This window comes from Mandrillus leucophaeus, unplaced genomic scaffold, assembly GCF_000951045.1.
Source record: "Mandrillus leucophaeus isolate KB7577 unplaced genomic scaffold, Mleu.le_1.0 Scaffold331, whole genome shotgun sequence".
In the NCBI taxonomy this organism is placed as follows: Eukaryota; Metazoa; Chordata; class Mammalia; order Primates; family Cercopithecidae; genus Mandrillus; species Mandrillus leucophaeus.
In genome coordinates, this window is record NW_012103488.1 from 1,153,201 (window position 1) to 1,178,437 (window position 25,237).

The 25,237-nt window shown below is 34.4% G+C and overlaps 2 protein-coding genes across 2 annotated transcripts in view; one reads left to right on the forward strand and one right to left on the reverse strand.

Annotated features, from left to right (window-relative positions):
- FRA10AC1 (fragile site, folic acid type, rare, fra(10)(q23.3) or fra(10)(q24.2) candidate 1) overlaps positions 1-18,886 on the forward strand; it is a 33,269-nt gene extending 14,383 nt beyond the window's left edge. The window contains exons 8-14 of the mRNA XM_011988467.1: positions 1,146-1,191; positions 3,186-3,299; positions 4,462-4,504; positions 6,994-7,112; positions 11,883-11,921; positions 17,734-17,812; positions 18,710-18,886. Coding sequence (XP_011843857.1) covers positions 1,146-1,191; positions 3,186-3,299; positions 4,462-4,504; positions 6,994-7,112; positions 11,883-11,921; positions 17,734-17,812; positions 18,710-18,752 — 483 coding nt within the window. The 3' untranslated portion in view covers positions 18,753-18,886. The remainder of the gene's footprint in view (positions 1-1,145; positions 1,192-3,185; positions 3,300-4,461; positions 4,505-6,993; positions 7,113-11,882; positions 11,922-17,733; positions 17,813-18,709) is intronic.
- Positions 18,887-22,915: 4,029 nt separating this feature from the next.
- PDE6C (phosphodiesterase 6C, cGMP-specific, cone, alpha prime) overlaps positions 22,916-25,237 on the reverse strand; it is a 57,927-nt gene continuing 55,605 nt past the window's right edge. The window contains exon 22 of the mRNA XM_011988468.1: positions 22,916-23,237. Within this exon, the coding sequence (XP_011843858.1) occupies positions 23,179-23,237 (59 nt within the window). The 3' untranslated portion in view covers positions 22,916-23,178. The remainder of the gene's footprint in view (positions 23,238-25,237) is intronic.

Genomic DNA, 25,237 nt, shown 5'->3' on the forward strand with positions numbered 1-25,237 from the left:
TCTCCTACTGTCAGCATCCCACACCAGAGTGGTACATTTGTTACAATCAGTGAACCTACATTGATACATCATTATCATTTGAAGTCCATAGCTTACATTAGGGTTCACTCTTGATATTGTACATTCTACCGCTTTGACGAATGTGTGATGATGTATGTCTACCATTACAGTATCGTAGAGAATACTTGCACTGCCCTAAAAATCGTCTGTGCTCCACCTGTTCATCCCACCTTCCTAATCCCTGGCAACTACTGATCTTTCTACTTCATTCATAGTTTTGCCTTTTCCGGAATATCATATAGTTGAAATCATATATATGTAGTCTTTTCAGATTGGGTTCTTTCACTTTGTAATACGCACTTAAGTTTCTCCATGTCTTCATGGTTTGATATTTCTTCTTACCACTGAATAATATTAATTGTCTGGATGTACCACAGTTGTTTATCCATTCACTTAATGAGGAACATCTTGGTTGCTTCCAAGTTTTGGCAATTAGAAATAAAGTTGCTGTAAACATCTATATTTAGGCTTTTGTGTGGACATTAGTTTTCAGCTCATTTGGGTAAATACCAAGAAGCATGATTGTTGGAGTCTACTAGTTACTATTCTAAGTGCTTCTTATGTATTATCTCATTTAAACTTCTTTAAACCTCTATGAGTACCAAGGAAGTAGGTACTCATATTTCTACTTTACATATATGAGGAAGCCGAGGCAAAAAGAGATTAAATAATTTGCCCTGTACTGTACAGCTGTTAAGTGGTAGAGCTAAAATGCAAACATAAATAATCTGACTCCAAAGGCTGTACTTTTTGTACTAGAATATACTACGTCTTTACTATACCATAACCTCTTTTTTTCATGTCAGTCTTACAGAACAGGACATCTTATTTGTTAACTTTAGGTATCTTGTGGTCTGGCACCTATAACTTTTAAGCTATCTTAAAGTCGGTTGTTCTTAACAGATAAATTGCTAATTGTTCAGTGTATTTTCTTCAAATCCTATAAGAAGAGAAAAATCTGTCATGGGAATTACATTTATTTTTTAGGTTGGTGAATGTCATTGTTGGTTCCATGTTTAGATTTCTGTATAATTTAAATTTAATTTAAATTTACATTGACATAAATGTAATTTTTTTATTGTCAGTTTGGATTTAGGTGGCGAGTAGAAAAAGAAGTAATTTCAGGAAAAGGTAATTCTTTAAAATTTTTACTTTTTAATAGGATAAACTTATTTCGTTAAGCTTCTGAATTGGAGCAAGAAATTCTTATCTACAAAAGTAAAATTAGAGAAGGTGTATTCATGGTACATTATTAGCAAAGGACAGAATATAATGCTTTAATAATTATTACCTTTATAATTTTGCCATTAGAACATTCAGTTGAATGTTCTACGAATTTCTAAATATGTAGAAAATATTTAACAAATTAAAGATTTCATAGCAAGACAACTTTCAACAAAAAGAAAGCATTATTCTTTTCCGTTCTTTGTTAATTTTTGGAATAATGAATTGGTATTACTGTTTTCAGCCAAATCCGCATTTTGAAAGTAGAAGTATCATTTTAAACCCAATAGAATTTTGGGTCAGGCTAGTACTCATTTTTGGAAGTCCCTGAGATTGAGCCCAAATACTTAGTCTAATAGCAAAAGACCAGACATTTGGTAGGCAATCAGTAAATGCTTTTTCTATGCATTATTGTAAATCTATTCATAATATTTTTCCTGGAAATTGTGTATCTCCATACTGTCTCTTGCTATAAAATTAGCTCCTTACTGAGTAATTGCATTTTAAGTGTTAAAGTACTGAAAACTATGTAGTAGCACTAAGGAAATAATTTTAAACTTACTTTAAAAAATGTTTTAAATGGAAAGATTACATTTTTAAATGATTAAATATTTATGCTATCATTGTAGCTCATATATATCTTCCATAAATTCGATATGTTAGGTGTGAAATTGGATATGCCATGAAACAACATTAAGGAAAAAGAATAAATTTAAAGCTATTTTAACTTTTCCTAAGGTTATACTTTAGTGTATGTTTTTATCTAAAATAATGAGAAATCCTGAAATGTCTATCACAATTTTAAGATGTTGTACTTTTATTGAATGAGATTTTCAGGTGAGTTTATAATGTTACCTTTTAAAAAAAAAATGATGGGTAATCTCTACATTCATATAACTGAATAAAGGACTAGTTAGGGAAGGAAAAGAAAGCTACTGTTGTGATTTCTTTTATAAAGTTATAATTTTGTTACTATTTTAACAAAGCCTTACCTACTAAAAATATAGATTTAATAAAATACTCATTTGGAATGAGTTTAAAAGGCTGATTTAGAAATCAGTCTTTTTAGGGTGTAGTTTTCTAAATTCATTTTGATAATTTCTTAATTTTTATGAAAGAAGATTTGCTGGTTACAGATTTGCTCCTGTTGGTGCAAATTATTGTGATATAAATTAATAAAAGTTTGTCTTGTCTTTTTGCCAAAGTAAATTACTGTTGAGTCATTTCTCTTTTTTTCTCTCAGGTTATCAGTTAGTCTTTTTTTGGAGGTTTCAATATATTGTGGACGTGGTGATGTGGGTGATGTTAATAATAGTGTCAAGTTATACTAAAATTTAGAGTATCTGGTTTGACTACATATTGTACTTTGCCTCAAAGTGCTAGAATTTTTAATTGTGTTTTTAAGGCCATCTGTGCTAGTATTTAAATGTCATTATGCTAATACTTAAAAATATTAACTTTATTATGACCATTAAATATTGAAAGGTTTCACCCAGCTATAAGTGCATGTACTTTGGAAAGTGTGTTTTTTTCTTTTGGGGTATTTGTGAGTACATTTTTTGTTTGTTTGTTTGTTTGTTTCCTTAAACCAACTTTCTGAAAAATATGTCCATTCTTTAATACTGTCTTTCCAAAGTGTAAGATTCCCTAATAGGGAGTCCCTAAAATGTCTATCTAAATACAGTCTATCAAGCAAGAATTCTGTGACTGATTTTTTTGGTAACAGTACTTTGATTCGATACTTGTTTACAAGTTGGTTGAACGTATTACTCTGGTCAGTTTTTAAAGGCTGACTATGGCTAAGTTACATATTTTAGAAGTGCATTTTAGGGATAATACTAGATCATATAGATAAATATTGTCGCCAACTACCATAGCTAATATTCCTTTCCTTTCTGCAGGTCAGTTTTTCTGTGGAAATAAATATTGTGATAAAAAAGAAGGCTTAAAGAGTTGGGAAGTTAATTTTGGTTATGTTGAGCATGGTGAAAAGAGAAATGCACTTGTTAAATTAAGTAAGTTGATTTTAGGGGGGATATGATTGCTTCTTCCAAGTTTGTCTTTAATTTAAAATTAAAAATATATAGACTTTAAAATTCGAATACAATTTTTAACATATCTTTCTGGAAGTGCTCTTTTTTCTTGGAGCTTCCCAAAGTCTCAACTTTTGAGCCTCAAATTTTTACATTTTTAGCATTACAATGGTGTTTCAGTAAAAAGAATTCTAATGTCAAATGTAAACTGGTAATTTGTAGAGTGGGGCTCTGTCCCCATTCACGTGAGAATGCCACCACATTACATAGCTAAGAGGCACAATATCAGAAAAGGCAGTGTAAAATCTCACATTAGCTGATTACTCAGTGATATTGGTGTAGCACAGATAATAAATAAATTCACTCTGTTTGACAGTATTAATAAAGAAAAACTTTAGGAAAGCGTAATTGTTCTTGACCTCAGTCTTAAAACCATAGGGAATAAATACTCCAGAATATAGCAGTTTCCCTTAGGATGCATGTTTTAGAGTCTGTCATTCTTTTATTTATTTTTTAAGCTAGTCTTCATGTGTCAGCTGTTTCTTTCCCTCATCATATTATTGCCTTTAGCCTTCTCTGGGTTCTAAGTAAATGTGCCTTCAGAGTTTCCTGCTCATACCTAATAAAAGTCAAGAACGTCCCCACATGCTACTTATGCATGTCAATACAGGCTGGTTTCTGAGTTCCTTCTGGAAGTGCTCAAGAGGAAAAGTCAGCCAGTGTGAACTGAGATTAAGGCAAAAAAAAAAAAAAAGGAACTATTTGAAAAGTTCCTTTGCGTTTGAAAGTTCTTAGAATACTTCAGAGGAAATGACTATATCCACATTATTATTAGGTATCTTTGATGTGAGACACATGTTAACGTGCCTGTGGAACACAGTTTGTTTTTAGAACAAATTGACAACACATTTTTCTAAAATAGTGTTAGAATGTTTTCAATTCCTCAAGCAATCTAGTATTTTTATTATATGTATGTGTGTATGTATTTGCATTTTTGAGGTGATGAAGGTCGGATTGTTTTCTTCAGATTGTTTCCCCTCTTATAGTAATGGAATATAAAGAAAGTGCAAATTTATGATATTAAAACTAGATTAGCAGTGTGGTTATTCAAAATCAACCATTCATTGGTGTCTTTTCTTTTTAGGGTTATGCCAAGAATGTTCCATTAAATTAAATTTTCATCACAGGTAATGTCTTTTAAAATGCCATTCTTAATGTTTGGTAATCCAGGATATAGTCATTTACCTGCCCTAAGTGTCTAAGTGTAGACTTGGGTGGTTGATGGTTGAATTGGTTGATCATGTAGAAAATCTGGCATTGTCGTATGGCTACATAAACCAGGAGTTTAGAAGTCCACCATGCCCTATTCTTGCCAAGCAGTTTTAAATGTAAAGGCCTATGTGGGGTGGTAGATGGATATTAGAGTTTTTAGTTTGGAGCCAATGTCCTGACACTTTAATGTTAGAAATTACATTGTAAAGCAGACTTCATAAAGCGGTTCTTGTGTCTCATTTAGACAGTGTTTTAGCTGGAATTTGCTGTTCTTACAAAGGATTAGACACCTCTATACTCATTTTAACGTTAAAATCAAGGACAGGCGCGGTGGCTCATGCCTGTAATCCTAGCACTTGGGGAGGCCAAGTTGGGTGGATCACTTGAGGTCAGAAGTTCGAGACCAGCCTGGCCAACATGGTAAAACCCTGTCTTCACTGAAAATACAGAAATTAACTGGGTGTGGTGGCAGGTGCCTGTAATCCCAGCTACTGGGGAGGCTGAGGCAGGAGAATTACTTGAACCTGGGAGGCGGAGGTTGCAGTGAGCCGAGATTGAGCCACTGCATTCCAGCCTAGCAACAGAGCGAAACTCTGTCTCAAAAAAAAAAAAAAGAAAAGAAAAAGAAAAGAAAAGAAAAAAAAGTTAAAATCAGGCTTTTATTGAATGAGCTTTACTGTATCTGCCACATTGAATGTGTGGGAATACCAGTGACCTGCAGTGATGGGGTTTGAAATCAGACCTGCGTTTTTAATCTCAGCTTCTCCACTTACCAGGCTTCCTCTTGGACAAACTGCTTAACCTCTGTAAGACTTAATTTTATCACCTGTAAAAATGAGGCTACTCAGGCTATTGTGGGGAATAAATGAAAGTGCATGTAAATTGCTTGCCACAGTACCTGACATTAAAGATGTTCAGACTGATTCTTTGCAACTTGCCTTTGTGATGGTCAGGTTTTATGCCCTGAATAACAGTTAAATTAGTTCAACTTTTGCAACTTTATAAAATGTATACATAAGCATATTAATTTTAGAATAGCTTTCTTTTTTTTCAATCACATGGGTTGTCAAAAAATAACAGCTTTGTCATAAATGTGCCTATATAGTACTTTAGCTGTTAAAAATAAATGTTAAATAATATTTTTAATTCTTAAAATTAGCAGAATTATTTTTATTATTTTCATTATTCTTTATTTTTTTGAGACAAGGTCTCACTCTATTGGCTGGGCTGAAGCACAGTGGTGTGATCATGGCTCATTGCAGCCTCAGCCTCCTGAGCTCAAGTGATCCTTCCATCTCAGCCTCCAGAATTGCTGAGACTACAGGTGTACATCACCACACCTGGATAATTTTTTTTTAAGTTTCTGTAGAGATGGTGTTTCCCTATGTTGCCCATGCTGGTCTCAAACTCCTGGACTCAAGCAGTTCTGCCTCAGCCGCCCAAAGTGCTGGGATGATAGGCATAAGCCTCCACACCGAGCTGGAACTTTTTTAGATTACTGGAATAGCCTAAACCTTTATTTCCCCTTCCTATCAGTGATATTGAAAGGAACCAGAGATTTGTTTTGACCTTGACTTTTGAACTTCATTTCAAAGTGGAAATGATTCTTATGAAATAGGCAAAAGTGGTGACTGCATTAAATACTATTATAGCATTTGGTATATGTACTTTAACTTGGAAAATCTACTGAACAAGTTTTTTGAAAGTAATCTTTACCTTTGTCTCTATCCTCCTTGCCAGTCCCAATTTCAGCATTATCACCTTTTCCCATTTAGTATTTCTTTTTTTAACCTATTAAAATTAAGTAATTGCTTGCCAACCTTGTAAACCTGGCCTAGAAGAGATAAAACTGCAACAATAAGAGTATAAATTATAAGTGGCCTGATGTTGATATATGAATTAACAATAAGCCCTTTCCGTTTTCATTCCATTATGCTTTTACTATATTCCTTTATTCTTAAGAGAAGAAATTTCTATTTACTGGTGGCTTAGAGCTGTTCAGCAGTTTCACCTTATTTGTGCTTTTTTAACATGTAGGTGGATATGGATTATGTGAAGAGAAATGAGACTTGTTTTTGTAATTTCGTTTTAAAAGGCTAAGTGATAGAATATAGAAAGAAGAAAACAAATACAATTATAATTTGTATTTACTATGGTTGTATACAGAACTTATAGAAAATAATTATTTGTCTCAGTGTTAAGACTTTATTGTCTTACAGAATAGTTTTAATTAATATACTAGCCTAAAATATTTACAGACTCACTTAACATTCCTTATTATATAAATCACATTTTAAAAAAAAGTATTTTAACTGATTTTGGTTTTTTGTTCATATGATGGTTTTTATTTTTGAAAAGGTCAGTTGGAAAAGTTAACTTTAATTTTATATTGTTTAACATAAAGGAGAAAAGAAATCAAGTCAAAAAAAAGAAAAGATAAAACCAAAACAGATTGTGGAGAGTCATCACGTAAAAAATCCAGATTATCTTCTGCAGAAGAGGCCTCCAAGAAAAAAGATAAAGGTAAAAGGAAATTAAGATAAAGCATCTACTCACATTTATGAGCATGAAATATAATCTGCCGTATTTCATTCATCTAATTGGTGAATGCAGTTAGAATTTCATTTTATGGTAATTGAGAGGAAACTTACTGAGAATTTAGATATGAACTTAAAGTGACTTACAGGAGTTTTAAGAACTCCTCTAAATTAATTAAGAGGGTTAATTTTAGTTCATTTTTGGCAGATAGTATAATATTGCCAACAGTTTTCTAATTCCTGGCTTTGTCACCTACAGACTTGTTACTTTGGATAAGTCACTGAACTGCTTTATTTCTCTTATGTGTATAGGGGTGAGGTGAATATCTCATGCTGGTCAAGCTTGTTGTGGAAACTCAAATGAGAATGTGAAAGGCACTTTGATCAGTGCCTTTAAACAGTCTGTAATCTATAAATCAATATAAAATTATAATACTGATTTTATTTATAATGGCCTGTGTGATTTTTTCACTAGTTTATGAGGTTCTAGAAATGAGAAAGATTGTCATGTATCTGTGTTCTCAGAACCTAGCATAGTGCTGTGCACATATACTTAGAACTGCCTGCTTTTTCCTCAGCAGTCCTTAAGCTGTCTAAGACTCAATTTCTTTATGCGTAAAATGGTCATGATTCCTTTTAGAATTGTTCAGAAGTTGAAATGAGATAATTCATTAAGCAGTTTGCATAGTACTTGGCACATATTAGCTATTACGAAGGTTACTTCTAGTTGCTTTTTTGTCCATAATAAAGTAGAGTCAAATCAGCTGTAATTTATAGTGAATCATACTTAATCTAGATAGGTAATTGAATTAGATTCAAGCCAATGTTAATACAATATTTGGACAGGAGAGGGCTCTCTTGCTCCAGCTATGAAGATCATTAGCTATGTTGCATTCTTAGAAGCATTTACTTCTTCTTGCACATCATGATATATTCATTATGTAGCAGAGTTTAAATCTACATGCCCTTGTGATACTGTCTACTCCCATAGCTTCAAGTATATGGTGTCACCAAGCTTTAGTCTTCGTAAAATTGATAGATGGTGAGAGGAAGATATTGTCATTTTATTGCTTATTGAGAGATGGCATTTGTAGCAGAATGCCTTTTTGTCTCTATGTTAATTATTTTCCCCTCTAAGGTAAATTTTAACCAATAAATGTTAAAAGTATCTTTTGAGTCTTAAAAAGTTATTTATCCTTATATGCTAGTAAAATATTTAATATGTCACTTAAGAAATTTGTTGCCCTCATTGTGTTATATGTTTATTCTTATCACAACTGTGATACCATGTTAATCACTGCATATTCCAAATGAAAGAACTAGTCTCTACTTTATAAAATGTTACTCAGTACAATCAAAATAGATGAGGTAGATGAATACTAAGGTTCAGGGCTGGGATTGGACCCTTCATATTATGCATAGATATGCATGTGATCTTCCTTATAGACGTTTTTCCTTTAGTGTTCCATCAGTAGATGACACCTATGTTGACCTAAAAACTAATATCAGAAATCTGGGGATTATCCTTGATACTTTCTTTCACCTTATTATTTATGTTTAATTTGTCACCAAGTCCTGTGAATTTTACCCCCAGAGTATGTATTTCTGAAGTTCTCTCCACCCTACTACAAACCTCTATATTTTCTCTTATAGGCTACTGTTATATTCTCCTTACGGGTTCCGCCTCTGTCCTGCCATTCCACCTTCCCTCCTCTTAATCCAATCTCCATAAATCAATTATTTCCTGTTGTTTTTAGGCTGATAACCAAAATCCTGGACAAAGCTAAAAGGTTCTGTGGGATCCAGAACTTGTGTACCATACAAGGCTTGTTTCTCACCACTCCATACCTCACGTTCATACTCCCCCCATGTAGCCTTTCAGTTTCTGCAAAATGTCAAGCCTCTTTCAATTTCAGGGGTTACATGGATGCTGCATCTTCTCTTCCTAAAACCCTCAGTTCTATCCCAGCTCATCCTTCAGGTCTAAGCTTTTAAATGTCTTTTCCGATCCTTTCCTGATTTCATCCCCCACCTTGAATCTAAATTAGGACTCTCATATGTAATGCTGTCATGGCTCCTGACACTTTCCATTATTACACATATGACTATGTAAAAGCCAAAAAGAGGCAGAGATTCTTCCTACTTTGTTCATTGCTATATCCCTGGCACCCCACTGGCTCATGTTCAACATAAGTAATAGTGAGAGAGTAAAAGACTTTGAAGATTCTTCAGGGATAGAAGACCAAAGCCAGGTGGAATTGAGACATCTCTTTCCTATGTATTCTCTATTTAGAGTGCCTTTGAAAGCAAAGTCTCTAGAAATACAGCTTTTTTACCCCCAACTTCTATGGTATATAACAGAAAATAACAAAATTTTAGCAAACTTTTAGGAAAACCATGTGGAACTCTTTTATACCTTGTCTGGGATCATCTAGAATTAGCTTTATCATTGATTTGATTCTTTCTTGCCAGACCACCTTAATTTGGACCAGACTTGAAGAGTAATTAATAAATGCTTAACATCTCAGCTGCGTTCGGACTGTTGGCATGCCTCAAAACAACTTCCTTTAGTTTTATTTCTATCTTGCTGGCCTCTTTTTTTTTTGGAAGACAGAGTCTTGTTCTGTCATCCAGGCCCCAGGCTGGAGTGCTGGAATACAGTGGCATAATCTTGGCTTACTGCAGGCTTAACTTCTGAGGCCCAATTGATCCTCCTTTCTCAGTCTCCCAAGTAACTAGGACTACAGGCCCACATTACTACACTCAGCTAATTTTTGTTTTTTGTTTTTGCATAGACGGGGTCTTGCTGTTTCCCAGACTGGTCTCAAACTCCTGACCTCAAGCAGTTCTCTCACCTTGGCCTCCCAAAGTGCTGGGATTACCAGCATGAGTCACCACACCCAACCTCCTTAGCTGCTTTTAACTGAAGTTCCTTCTCAGTCTTACATTTAGCTGTTAGAGTTCCTCGGTGCTCTTACCTAGATTTCTCTAGTTTCTCTCTGTACTCCCAGTGTAATCCCATCAATTCTCATAGCTTTAGGTTACTGTCTTAGAAAATGTTAAATAAGTAATAGATGGATGAACTAGGTAGTTGAATGAATGGATAGAGAGAAAAAGTAAGAAAAATCAATAACTGACTTTAAGGACCAGTCCGCTTTAGCAGGTATGGGGAGAACAAGATATGGAGGTACACTGTCTTGGCAAAATGTTCAGAATCTTACCTGTCTCACCATCAGCCCTTTCCCAAAAGCTACCTCATCCTTCAGGTTTCAGCTTAGCTCAGTTCCTTGGAAAGGCCCTTCCTGGCACCCTTTCACCTCACTTCTCCAAATAAGCTGATGTTCCTCTTACATATTCCAATAATACCTCTCACTTCTCCTTTAGAAATACATAATATCCTTGGAATAATTTGTTTATTTTCTGTAAGGGAAGGGACTATGTGACATGTTTACCTTGTTATCTCTAATTCCTGATAGTGCTTACTCCCATAGTAGGCATTCAATAAATGTAAGTGAGTGAATCAGTGAATTCAACCACATTTTCTCAAAGTCAAAGGAACTTCAGAGATCAGTTCTGGAATCACGACTGAAAGGATATTCTTTAGTTTTGCTTTTCAAAGTATGGTCCTCTGGGCAGCATTTGGGAACTTGTTAGCAACTCACAATCTCAGACCCTTCCAGATCTCCTAACAAGTTCCCAGGGCGAATCATATGCACTAAAGTTTGAGAGGCACTGCTGTGTATCATGTGATTGTTCTGCGTTGGTTCAACATTTCCAGGGAAAAGGAACCCACTACTACCAAAAATAATGCTTTACCTTTTCAGGTAGTTGTAATTGCTAGCATGTTTCTCTTAACATTCAGCCGAAATCTATAGCTTCCTCCCTTTGGTTCTAATTATGTCCTTGGGACTCCAAATTAAGCCTAACGTCTTTTTTACCTGTAGACCTTTGGATATTGGGAAGCAGGTATCATGTTCCTCATTAGAGGATGACAGGAAAGAATACATTTCCTATTTCCTTACCCTGTAGTTCTTATACTCTTCACCTGGTCTAAAGAGGCCAAAAACTTTGGGTTATGAGGCCTCCTATCCAGGAACATTGGAGGAATTGTTACTGTCTATCTGTCACCTGCCCTTTTTTATTTTATCATCCTTCAGAAATATTTTCCCTGAGGTCTTATTGCAGGAAGCTCTGTATCATGGTGATTTTTTAAAAAATTACACTGATAGATCTTTAGTGCCTTTCTCTCTCTGTTTCTGTCACTGGATGACCATTGTAGAGCTGAGAATTTTTGTTTTATGATGTAATTGTATGTGTTTTTATCAGTTACTGAGAACTAATGCTCATCTGCGTATGACTTTAGAAAAGATACTATAAAAAGCAAGTATTTATTTGTAAACTGCTTTCAAATGTTGAACATCTCTATAGATAATAAATTATTACTTATATTGCAGCTAATCTGTGAGGTTTTCTTTTTAGCAATATGAGATTTTTTTTTGCAGGTATTCATTATTTTTTAAGTTTTGTGCTGGCTATTACAGACCAATGAGAACATAAGATATGATCCCTGCCTAAAAGAATGCAACATTTTAATTAGGGAGATAAGACTAAGGAACATGAAAGATTAGAAAACAGTGAAGTGCTTATCTGTAAGACTATAAGCAAAGTAGAATATTGCTAAGAATTCTGGTTACAGCTACAATGATTACACTACTACAGGATGATACTTAATAAATCAATGATGTTTCCTTTTCAGGACATTCATCTTCAAAGAAATCAGAAGATTCTCTAAAGAGTAAGTAACAAGTATTTATTTAATAAAAATATGCATTTGAGGTATTTGCAATTTAGATTTCCCATGAATTGTATCTTGCTCTGATGTGAATTATTTTTTGTTTTTGTTAATTATTTTTATACATGAGAAAAACTGTAGAAAAAAGGCCAAAGGTGTATAGGATTTATTCCCCAATTAAGGGTGTTAAGAAGTTTCTTATTTTAAGTATAGAGAGCATTAAAAATTTTTCCAGTAAATACAATGGATATGTCTTTCAATTTCATATTATAAAATGTGAAGGAAGAAAGATAAAGGGATGAGGTTGAAATGGATTTAAATTAGTCCTATGGTTTTCCCTAGTTTGGATCAAAACAGATTGGATTTCGTTGAGTATTTACTGCAAATTTTACAAATTTTTTCCCTGAAATATTCCAAAAAGTATTCACGATGACTTATAAAAACATACACAATACATTTTTTTAAGGTTAAAAAAGTCAGAATAATGGAAAAATAAGGTAGAATAGCAATGTAAAGCTACAGTTATACACACAATTGTATTCCAAAAAGTCTTGCATAATTGCAAAGATAGATCACAGATTTGTCAGTGTTCTTCCTAACAACCAAACCTAAGAGCGAAACCAGCAGTAGAAAGATGAATTGTACCCATAAGATAATAATGAGAACTCCTAGAGTGTTCAGCTTTTTCCTGGCAGTTTTGAGAGAAGAGTCTTCTCTGGGTTTATAAAAGGGTACATCCATTTGTGTCGTAACAAACAGTAGCTTTGAATCTAAACAGTAATACAGTGTTGAATTTTTTAAAGACTTGTAGTAGGCTCAAGGCCTAATAATAAGGTGTAGTTCAATAGCATATCTAATTCATTTTATACTGTCTATACTTATTTCATAGAAATTTAGAAACTTGAGATTTCTAGGCTTACTTGATTATTTTCTTTTATGATTTTGGAGATGGAGTCTTGCTCTGTCACCCAGGCTGGAGTGCAGTGGCACGATCTCGGCTGACTGCAACCTCCGCTTCCCAGGTTCAAGTGATTCTTCTGCCTCAGCCTCCCGAGTAGCTGGGACTGCAGGCACCCGTCACCACGCCCAGCTAATTTTTGTATTTTTAGTAGAGACAGGGTTTCATCATATTGGCCAGGCTGGTCTCGAACTCCTGACCTTGTGATCTGCCTGCCTTGGTCTCCCAAAGTGCTGGGATTACAGGTGTGAACCACCACACCTGGTCACTTGGTTATTTATAAACCTAAGAATTAAGAAAAAAATTTTTTTTATGACTTTAAGATTTATTGTGGCAAACTCAGGGAAAAAAGTTTGATAATTATTCCAAATTCCAAAACTCAAATATAAACATTATTTGCGTTTAGTATAATTCTTAAGAAATTTTAAATATTCAATGATCAGAAATTTTGCACTGAGAAAAAATAGAAATTTTAAGATATTTCTTGTTTAAAAATTTAGTGGAGAGGGAGATGATGGAGGTATTCCTCTAGCTTAGGAATATAGTATATTCCTTATAATTATTTTGCTTGTACCAACTTTGTTTTCAATATATTTGAAGTATCTTAAAGCACTGACACTTTCTCTGCATGTAAATTCTAATTTATCAGGAAGTCCTTTCCTAAATTAGGTAAAATGTAGTGACAGTTTCAAAAATACTGCCAAGTATAAGATCAGTGGACCAATGTTATCTCAGGATGAAATCGTAGGTACATACTTCAACAAAGGGGTACACAGGCTAAAGTGGAAAGTGTATTTTAGTTTTCATCCATTTCCAACAGTGAGAGGTGTGAATGTTTATGTAATATAGAAAAAATTCCCCTTTTTCAGTTCTAATTTTTTATTATTAAAAAATCTTTTGGGGGAAATTCTTGAATCACTGATTTATATTATTCTTTTATTTCTTCTGCCTGCTTTCTCCCTCCCACTGTCTTTCACCCCTGCCCTCTGAATCCTTCCCTGCCTCCTAGAAGTAGCACTTAATGCTCTTTTACCTCTCCTCAGCTAGGTCAAATTTTTACTAGTAGAAGCAGGGTGAATACTGTGAAGACTATATCCAATCTGAGAAACCTGTAGCTAGTTTGGCCTTGAAAAGGCAAATTATCCACTTCAAGCTGACCTGCTGTTTGGCAGCCAGAAAGTTATTTACCATAGTAAGCAGGAAACATACACATTGTTATGGTATGCCAACCCCAGATATCCTCTCAGGCGGTCAGTCATCTGTATTACATGGTCTTGGCAATTTCAGACCTCACATTTTGCTATTTATTTTATTTCCATTTGGACAATACTCAGTTACCTTCTTCGCTCATTTGACTTCTGGATTATTAAAACCAAATCCATGGAGAAAAACTCAATTTCTGTTGGCACAGTAACAAGTGCTTTAGATATGTTACCTCATTTCATCTAATAATGTTCATATAATATCCTCATTTTGTAGATGAGAAAAATCAAGACCTAGAGAATGTCTTTAAATGAATGAAGAAACTCAGTTTTTAAAAATTATATATTTAAAGTGTACAACTTGATGATTTGCTGCCCTTTTAACAAATTTCAAGTATTGTTATCTGTGGTCACCTTGCACATGAGACCGCCCAAGAACCAGAGAATTGAAGCAAAGTGTCCAAGGTCAAATAGTTAGTGGCAAAGCTGGGATTAAACAGAAGTTTATAATTCCAAAGTCTATGCCCTTTACCTGTATCAATCAATAACTGCTTATCAGTGAAATCAACTGTATGTCTATTCTTTATACCCCAGTTTTGGCATATGCATTGTACAGACCCACATTAAATGATTTCATCTGTCTATGTTTCACTTCTGTCTGTAAAATGAGTATAAAGAGACCTACTTTGTTGGATTATTATCAGAATCAAATGAGAAAACATATGTGTAAAGTATGTGCCTGACACAAAGTAAGTCCTTGATAACCTGTAGTTATCATTGTTATCGGAGAAAAGAAAAATACAGACATATAAATCCTGTGTTTGTTCTCTGGAATTGATGAAATCAAAAGTTAAGTCTGTAAAAATCTAACCTGTCCATTTGTTACCATGATTATTGGAGACATTTGCCATTGCTTCAGTAGGGCAAGTTACTAGTTACCATATAATATCCACAAAAACCAAGATGATAGGCCTACTCATTATTCAAAATATGTAGGGAAAATTGTGTACAATTTATTTAGGCACCACACTCTAAAGGAAACATTGAAAACTTGAAGCAGGTCAAGAAGAAAAAAACTGAGATATTGCGAGAACTGGAAATTATGTTGTAGGAAGAATGTTGGAGTAACTGCAGATGTTTACCTGGGAGAAGAGTGAAGGGATGGGAGGGAAGAGGTGAGGAAGCAGACATGGAAATTACTGTATGGAAATTACTGCAAGGCTTCTACTATGTAGGAGACTTATTTTTTATGACTCTGGGTTGGCAGAACTGCCCAAAGACAGATTTTTGCCTTAATTTAAGGAAAAACTTGTCCCTTAGAACTGCCTGACAAAAGAAATGGAGAAATGGGCTGCCTCTGGAGTAGTGAGTGTTCCAGCATGAATTGAACTGGCACTTGTTAGTGGAGGTGTTGCAGTGAGAGGTTCATTCATTGGATAAGTGTTGGATTAAATGACTTCCAGGTTCCCCTTTCAACTCAGAAAGTCAGTGACTTAAATTCCAATCCCTACTTACCAATAATTACTGAATAGATTTGACAGTGATGCATTCTTTTGTGTTGCCTGTTCTTCCAATTGTTATGTCCTTAGTAATACCCCTCCCGCCCCTGGCAGGTTGTAACAGTTATGATAGCAATGATTTGTAGTGACTGCCAACCCTCAGGGGACCAGGATACTATAGATTCATAGGGTTATAAGGGACCGTAAAGGTCATTTAGTCCAGTCTTGTAGACTTGATTCTTTAGGGATATCTGGCCACTTTTTTAATGGGTATTTTTTGAGGCAGTTATTTTATAATGTTACTCTAAACTGACTTGATTTTTTAGTAAAATTGATTGACTGGTATCAGAAAGCTGGTGTAAGAAAGCTGGCATGTGGGAAGTACTCTTGGAAGAGAACAAGATAACAGCTGTCCACTTCTAAAGGCCTTGTAGGTTTTGTTCTCTGGCATCATTAACATTAGCAGAATAATACACTAGTAATAACCTTACTAGGCCTAGTTAGTTTTTCTCTGCTTTCTTTATCTCATGTTAGTGAGTTTTCATAAAAATAAGAGAAGATTTTAATTCTTTTTTTCCTTCACATTATCAATTTGGGACACTGGCCATTCCAGTGATAGCTGTCATTGAGCCGGGAATCTTGTTTTCAAGATTAAAATTTTATCATTCGTATGTAGATCATTAGAAAACAAAATGCCCTCCCCCCTTTTGCCATTTTTGCTGGAATTGGTGCCAGAATAGATTCAGTTAGGAGCAAAGTTCAGACACACATGTTGATTCAAGGATCAGAGTCCAACAGGTAAAAGGCTAGATCCACCGTAACAAATCAATGCTCTTTTACTTTTATGTTGTGTTTAACTAAAGGACATTCTGTATTGACAGGCCACATTTGTGCCACTTCTTTTTTAGACTAATAATCATTATTGGAGAGGAATTGTTTGCTAATGCAACTACTTTGTGGATTATAGTGTTACTGCATGATAATTTTGCCATATTTTTAAAATTTTAGTTGACTAATAAAGGTGATTTATTTGAAACATGTCTATTTTGTCATATTTTTATATACAAATAAAGTGTCTTTATTGTTTTTACTGATTTTGAAGGTAATTCGTGCTCATTGTTTAAAATACAAACAATTTGAAAATGTTTAAAATAGAAAGTAAAAGTATTCCAGGCCCACAGGTAATATAATCACTGCTAAATTTGGTTGGCTTTTGCAAACTTACAATACATATATAAAATTACATGTATGTATATAATATGCATATGTTTTTAACATATATGTTATACTATGCATACTTTTTGTAACTTTTTAAAAATTTGATATAGAGTGGACATTTTTCTATTGCAGTACATACAGATATGCTAATGTTTTTAAACAACTGTACAGTATTTATTTAACCAGTCATTAATCCCTAATTGGTGGGGAATTAGGTTTTTTTTTTGTTGTTCTTATACAGTGTGCATCTTTGTACATATGTATCAGAGGTGCTTATTTATAAATGTAAATAATCAAATTCCTAAAAGCAGCATTGCTGGTCACAGGGTATGTGTTTTAAACTGATCTATATTGCCAGATTTTTCTCCAGAAGAAGGTTTACAAAATTTGACTCCCAGCAGTGTGTGAGAATGCCAGTTTCTTCACTGAAACAAGCTTCCTCTCATTATGTAATCAGCATTAGTTCTTTAAAATGTCTGACAATTTTTAAAAAATAATTTAACTAGCTGGTCTTACATACTAGCTCAGTTCTTAAGGTGCTAATCTTAATGTAAACATGTTCTCTACAAATGTAAATCTTAACTTGCATGTCTTCTGTTAACCAAGAAAAAGAAGAAACTAGATCAGAAACAACTATATTGCAAGAGATAAATTCACTTATAAGAGTTAATATTGGAATTGCTACTTTAACTCAGTGTAACTTAGAGAAATTTCCATGAGACTTAAAATCCTTGGCCTTTTTGCTGTGACTCTTTGTATCCCTTGGCCTATTTATATATGTTTTAAAATAATTTATTGTACATGTGAGAGTGAATTCCATTTTTAGAGAGCCATAAAAGTTGAAGCTGAGTTAAATAAAAAGTTAATTATTGGCGAATAGTTCAAAATGTGTTTTAAGTATAATAGATTTTTTAAAATCATCTCTTTTAAATGAACAGGAAACTCTGATGAGGAAGAAAGTGCTTCAGAATCTGAACTTTGGAAGGGTCCACTACCAGAGACAGATGAAAAATCACAGTAAGTGCTGATATTAATAGATAATATGTACCTTTTCAATCAGTTTAGGAAGCTATAACCATGGCTTTATTAATGGAAAAATACAACATCATGATGATCTATTTAATGCCAAGGACTGCCTAGCCTGGTAAGATTAGAGCTTATTTCCAGCCATTGTCGTAAGAGCCAACATGTCCAGCTTCCTCCTGGTAAATAAATCTTTAGTCAGTTCACTTTAACAGATGACCCTCTGGTCCTTGCTTGGATTTCTTCAGAGATGGCTGTTTCCTAAGCTTCCAGAGAAGCCTATTCCATCATACTATGATTATCATAAACCTATGCAAGGGAGCCCCTTGCATGGGAAGTACACTTCTACATTGCTACACTGCTATCACACTGGTCTTTTAAAAGTAAAATAATATTTACTGCTACAAATACATAATATATTTACTATGCTCAGTGTAGTAAAAAAACTACAGCCTAAGGAGATTTACCCAATTCCCCTTAGTCATTCCCCGGTATATCTTAGGCTTACATTTTTCCTTAAAAAGTTTCTTTTTTATTCACTTCTTGAGCAGACTATAATTTAAAATGAGAATGAACAGAGAAGTTATAAAGTAAGCCCAAAAAGTAAAGAGAAACTATGACATTTCACAAGTATTTCAAAGCAAAATTTTAGGTAATACATTTAGGGAGAGGTGCCAACATATGAAATATTTTTATTTTAATCAATCTGGGTATAGTTATGATTATTCTAGAAACTAAGAATTATTTGATGGCTGAATCATGGGAATATATTGATATATAGCAGAATCAGCCAATATGTTGACTTATTTTATTTTTATTCTCATATAATGTATCATGTAATTTTTTTACTCTATTTATCGATCTTAATATGTATGCTTTTTTTTTAAATAGGGAAGAAGAATTTGATGAGTATTTTCAGGATTTGTTTCTATAAGACAAGAGAGACTTAATGTGAAACTTCATGAAGTTTTAAACTTCATGCAATTTGAAATTCCATGTAAGTTTTTATCTGCAAGTTACAGCTTGTGTGGTGTCTTTGGAAATAAAAATCCAGATTCTCTCAGAATGTCAGATGCTTTGGAAATTCATTAGTTCAATTAAAGACTTTCCTGTCCTTTAAATATCTTTTCAATTGCTTATCTACAATTCTGTTTTATCTAGCTCCTAGAGGATAGAGCTGGACAGTTTCCATTGCTCCTACGTTTTGTAGGTTTTTTTGCACTGCCTTCATTATTTATCTTCTCTTGCCTTCATTATTTTATTTTATTATTTTTTATTTTTCTGTTTTTTAGAGCCACCAATACTAGATTTGTTTGTTTGTTTTTAATTTTTTTCTTTTGTAGAAACAGAGTCCTCGTGTGTTGTCCAGACTGGTATTCAAACTCCTGGCCTTATGCATTCCTCCCACCCTGGCCTCTCAAAGTGCGAGGATTGCAGGTGTGAGCCACCATGTTCTGCCAGTTATTTTAAATTACTAGGATTAAAGTAGATTATGTATGTCTTTAACCTCTTTCTTTCCCATTGATAAACTGGCACCCATCTTTTAAGTACCTGCTTTCCCATTACCACCTATTTTCGGCTGCTTTTTGAGGTTTTTAGCTAGCCTGTCTCTTGCTTCCTTCTTAACCTCTACCACTTAAGAGAGTTTGTTATAATCAAATTTGACTTCCTAGTCTGTGGATAATTTACTATTAAGTAAATGATTACCACAGGGAGCAAGTGAGGTCCTAGTAGTCTAAAACAGTTCATGTGTTCACAAAACTAACTCCCCAGCAGAGATTATGCAATAAGATAATAATTTAACTGAATAATACGATGTGTGTGTATCTTACCTCAGATACACTCATGCAAATATGAATATAATTCTGATATAGTTTGGCTCTGTGTCCCCACCCAAATCTCATCTTGAATGTGTACGCCCATAATTCCCACATGTTATGGGAGGGATCCGGTGAGAGATAATTTGAATCAAGGGGGCAGTTTCCCCCATACTATTCTTGTGGTAGTGAATAAGTCTCATGAGATATGATGGTTTTATCAGGGGCTTCTGCTTTTGCATCCTTCTCATTTTCTTTTGCTGCTACCAAGTAAGAAGTGCCTCTTGCCTCCCACCATGATTCTGAGGCTTTCCCAGCCATGTGGAACTGTAAGTCCAGCTAAACCCCTTTCTTCCCCAGTCTCCGGTATGTCTTTATCAGCAGTGTGAAAACGGACTAATAGAACTTCTATGCAGAAATATATTATAAAATGTTAACTTCTTAACTTAAGATCCTACTTGCAAGGGTCTATGGAGGTACTTCAGGAGATCCAAGCCTTTTTAGAATCTATGTGTAAACTTCTGTGTATGTTTTTTGGAGGAAAAGTACATAAATTTCAAATTTTCAAAAATCAGGTTTTCAAAAGGGTTTATTGATTTCTGAAAACAGGTAAAGATCTGCTTTTATAAAGAGCAAATGGATAGATATCGGAGAAGATGCTTGACTTGATGAATAAGAGAAAGAACATATAGAAAATGAACTGAACATAAGCAGGTATTTTATTGAAGATATACTATTTTAAACAACATTTAAACATGGAATGATTGGCATTAAACTGCAAAATAAGTAATTTGTTATCTTATTTTAAAATGGTTATTATCAGAGATTTTCCTTTTATTAAACAGTTGTTATTCATTAATTCCACAAATATTTATCAGGCTTCTATTATGTGTGAGGCACTGAGCTGGGCATGGCTGTAAAGGAACCATCTAGGAAGTAATTAGGCAATCATTTCTGAACCTGTTTCAGAAAAGTAAATCAGTGTTGGGTTTATCAGTGTTTAACATTGATAGTCCTCTCACTTCTTGAAGAAATTGTTTTTTTTTTAACCTAACTACTTGTAGTGTGTAAAAATGAATCTATATTTTTGAGGAAAAAGTGTTTGAAATGTCCAGCAGCAAGACTGATATTAGTTGTATAATATATGCAGTTAAACATTCTTATGGTAAAAATATGTCCATTGTTTAGTGGTTGTCAGAAAATAAAATTCCTGCAAAATTAAAATTAAGAATTTAACTAGGAAGAATATCTAAAGACCCTTTAAAAATAGATCAGTGTATTTGATATTTCAAGTAGGTTTATGACATCAGGCTCATTTATAAATTTATATAAAATCACAACACTTAATCCACTCGTGCACAATGACAGATAATGGGAGTCATGTTTTTAAGGAGTCTTGAAAAGGCCTCTAACACGATGAGTTTAAATAGTAATTCTCCTACCAACCTGTCTCAAACTTCGCTATAGTGCAGTCGGTGGTAGTCAGCAGACCACTTGTCTGGGGGTATTGAAGTTAGGCCTTCTTACACTCGCTCTTATACGGAGTTCATGTATTTGGCAGACATTCAGTGGTCGACATCTCTAACCTCAGTACAATTTCTGGTGACTAAGGAGGGGAAGTTGTTTGAGCTGACTGATATTTTGGGGTCCAAAATTACATAGGGCTAAAGGAATAAAGTTTCTTACATGGTTTTTAAAATAATAGTGATTCTGGAAGTGGAGTTTCACAATTATTTTAAGCAGTGGAAATGAGGGAGCATGCATCACGTAGCTAAGTTGATTACTTTAATAAACAATACTCATTTAATAAACAATAATTTAAGTATGACTTACTGTCATACCTTATTTATATCTGTTTGTTGTAACATTTATTCACATAGTATTCATTCATATTACTGAGTGCCTGCCTTGTGCCAGGCACTGCTCTAGGTGCCAAAATAGAGCTGTGAACAAAACAGACAAAATAGACAAAAATCTTTCCTCATAAACTTCACATTCTAATGTGAGAGAAGCTGTCTTGCAATTCTAAATACCTAACTTATAAAAATAAAACAAATGGTGATTCATTTCTTGGCTGCTCAAAATTGAACATGGTCTTGTCTATTACAAAATATATAGGTTCATTGATCTTCAATTCATTAGAATGTAGATAGCTTGTGACAAAAAAAAATCTACGACAAAATATATGGCATAACTATATTATTCTGTTTTCTAATTTTATCTATGATTATAGATAACTAAAGGAAGAAATCTTAAATTTCTCTAATATCTGGACAGACATATACCATGCAGTGGAAGTAGTTGATTGCCCTTAGTTTCCCTTAACAATTTAATATTTAGAATGCTTGGTAGGTAGTTCTATTAATCATTTTTAGAAAGTCATCTTGGTTGAAGTTTTTCCCCACTATTTTTGATAACAAGGTTCTTGCATAATCCAATCACATACTTCTTAATGCATAATATTCATTAGCTGCTTTAACTTGCATTACGATTATCCAGTTAGTATCTTGTGCATTGATACTCTTTTTAATGAAAAGAATAGTTCTGAACCGTAAAAAATATTCTTAGTTACACCCAAGATAATTGATTTCAAACTTTGAAGGCGGAGTGTACGACAAAGGCATAGTTTTAATAAACTGCCAAAAAATAGTTTGGTCATCATTCCATTCTCAAAGGTAAAAGTAGAGGAAAGAGATAAGCATTTCAGATGGAATAACATTGAATAAAATGACTTCATTACTTTATTTTCTATACCATATTTACAACACTATACATTCTGTATTGCGTTTACTCTTTTATTAAGACATGTTGAGAGTTTTTAGTTGAGGGAGTGGCTCGAGGTGTGAATCACAGTTACAAATGTTATGGGTGAATTGTGTCTCCCCCACCCCTCACCCATTTCATATATTTAAGTCCCAATCCCCAGTACCTCAGAATGTGACTGTATTTGGAGATAAGGCCATTAACGAGGTAATTAAGACTAAAATGAGGTCACATGGGTAGGCCCTAATCCAGTCCTACTGGAGTCCTTATAAGAAAAGGAGATTAGGACACAGACACACAGAGGGAAGACCATGTGAAGACACAGGGAGGAGATGGCCATCTGCAAACCAAGTTGAGAGACCTCCCAAGAAGCCAACCCTGCCAACTCCTTGATCTTGAACTTCCAGCCCCCAAGACTTTGAGAAAATACATTTCTATTGGTTAAGCTGTGGTACTTTGTCATAGCAGCCTTAGCAAATAAATACAATTAATGTTTTAAAAAAGAATTTGTGACTAGTTTCAGGATTACATATTTTTTAATTTAAAATAAATTGGCACGAAAAATGTACCCATTTTTGTCATATTTTGCACTTTTGTTGAACTTTATTTTGCCCTTGGGGTTTTTGGGCTAGCAATATGTATTTTCTTCATAGTCACAGGGTAGTTTTTCTGAAGATCCTCTTACTCTGTTACTTGATGATTCGTTGAAGTTCTTTTGAATATTTTCTGGTTTTCTTCAAAGGTAAAACGATATTTGAAGTTTAGACCAGTTAGATTATATTACAACATTAAACATGTTTTGGACTTTTTGTCATCACCACCTCCTGAATCTTCAGCAGCTAGTAAAATCAAGGAAAGCAATATTATTAGGAGTTAGTGGATATATAGTGTTTTTATTCTAACACTCCCATGATAGTAGTGTCAACTTTATAGACTAGTCAGTCATTTTAACCTAGCAAGTACTATGGATTTGACCATGTAAAAACTTGAATTCATATTCAGAGTTGGTCCATTCAAAAAATAGAATCTGGGTTGGGTGCAGTGGCTCCTGCCTGTAATCCCAGCACTTTGGGAGGCTGAGGCGGGCGGATCCCTTGAGGTTAGGAGTGCGAGACCAGCCTGGTGAAACTCTGTCTCTACTAAAAATATAAAAATTAGCTGAGTGTGGTGGCATGCACCTGTAATCCCAGCTACTCAGGAGGCTGAGGTGGGAGGATTGCTTGAGCCTGGGAGGCAGAGGTTGCAATGAACTGAGATCAAGCCATTGCACTCCAGTCTGGGCGACAGAGTGAGTGAGACTCCGTCTCAAAAAAATAAATAAATAAAAAATAGAATCTAATAAATGGTTGGCCAGTTAACATCTTAGTTTCTCACTGAGACAATGCAATCTGGAAATCTAAGCTTGATCCACAAAGCTCCATGCCTGGCAATACAAAATAATGATCTTAGTCCACAAAGAATTCTCTATGTAGTAGAAAAAAACTCAGAAGTAAATTTTTATGCAAATAAAGTATAGAGCCATATCCAATGTCAGGGGTCACTTAAAGGACCTGATCATCTCTTCATAATAAAGTTGAGATAAAGGTTAAATGCAATAGTACTAAGAAATACCCTCACTTTTCACTTGCTGGGTAAAAATCACTTATCTTTTTGAAATGCAAATCATATCTTACTTTAAATCTCTTGAATGACACATGAACATTTTTAGCCCAGCTTTCAAGGCAATACAGTATCTGGCAGCTACCTGCACTACCAGCTTCATATGTACTTTGCACTCTTTGCTCTCTAGACTCCAGCCATATCAGCTTAAAAATTTTTCAATTGCACCAAGCTTATTCCTACTCCAAGCCTTTGTACGTATTTTCTTACTTTTCCTCCCCATGCCTGTTTTCAGGAAAGCCTTCTCCATGCCCCATATACACACAAGTGCCTTCTTTGAGATCATTAATTGTGCATTGGTTCATAATGTTTAGTTCCTCCACCAAATGGTAAATTGTTCAAGATAAAGGATCCCATCTTTCCTCAGGGCCTGCCTAACATAGGGCTTTCTAGAGATAAGACGTCTGATTCACATAAGTGAATGGATATCAAGGAGTCAGAAACTCCTGATTTTATTCTGTTGAAGGACATCCTTAACTTTGTTAAGAAAAGTATTTTCTCCTATGAATTATTTAAAATTTCACTAAATGCAGTAGAACTACCTAAAAGGAACATGTCAGGGCCTTTCCGCATAGAGATGATTTCTTTGTTAAGCAGTAACAATTGCTTACAAAACCTTTAGAGTGATTAACTTTCAAGACAGAAATTAGCATTCCACTTTCAAGATGATGTTTTGGCTATTTGATGAACTAATAGTTAATCTAAGCATTTTAAGAATCCAAAAACAACATTAAACTTGACAAAGTGACTTTAGGAATAGAAATTTCATGCCAGAAAAAAATGGCACAGGAATCTCATGCCAGAAAAACATCTCCCAATGTGGAGACATGTGGGAGACAGGCAATTTCAACCTTACTCTACATGTAGGGCTTCCTTAAGCTGAAGATCTATAAAACCACCTCATTACATGGAGAAGAATAGTAAACTCAGCGAGGTTAAGCAAGTTGCCCAAAGTCTCACAGCTAATGTATAATGTTGGGACAAAAAGTTTTTTCTCACCTAACCCTAATCCCACAGATTCTGTGGTTTTCATATTATTCCTAAACACCCAGTGTTCTGTAGAGGAGCCACCTTCTAGAAGGATGAAGAAGCCTAGCTCCAACCTCTACTTCAGCTGGACCAGTCAGTTCTATCTGGAGTTATACATAAGATGTTGTTTCTGGTGGGGCTTGGGGGGTGG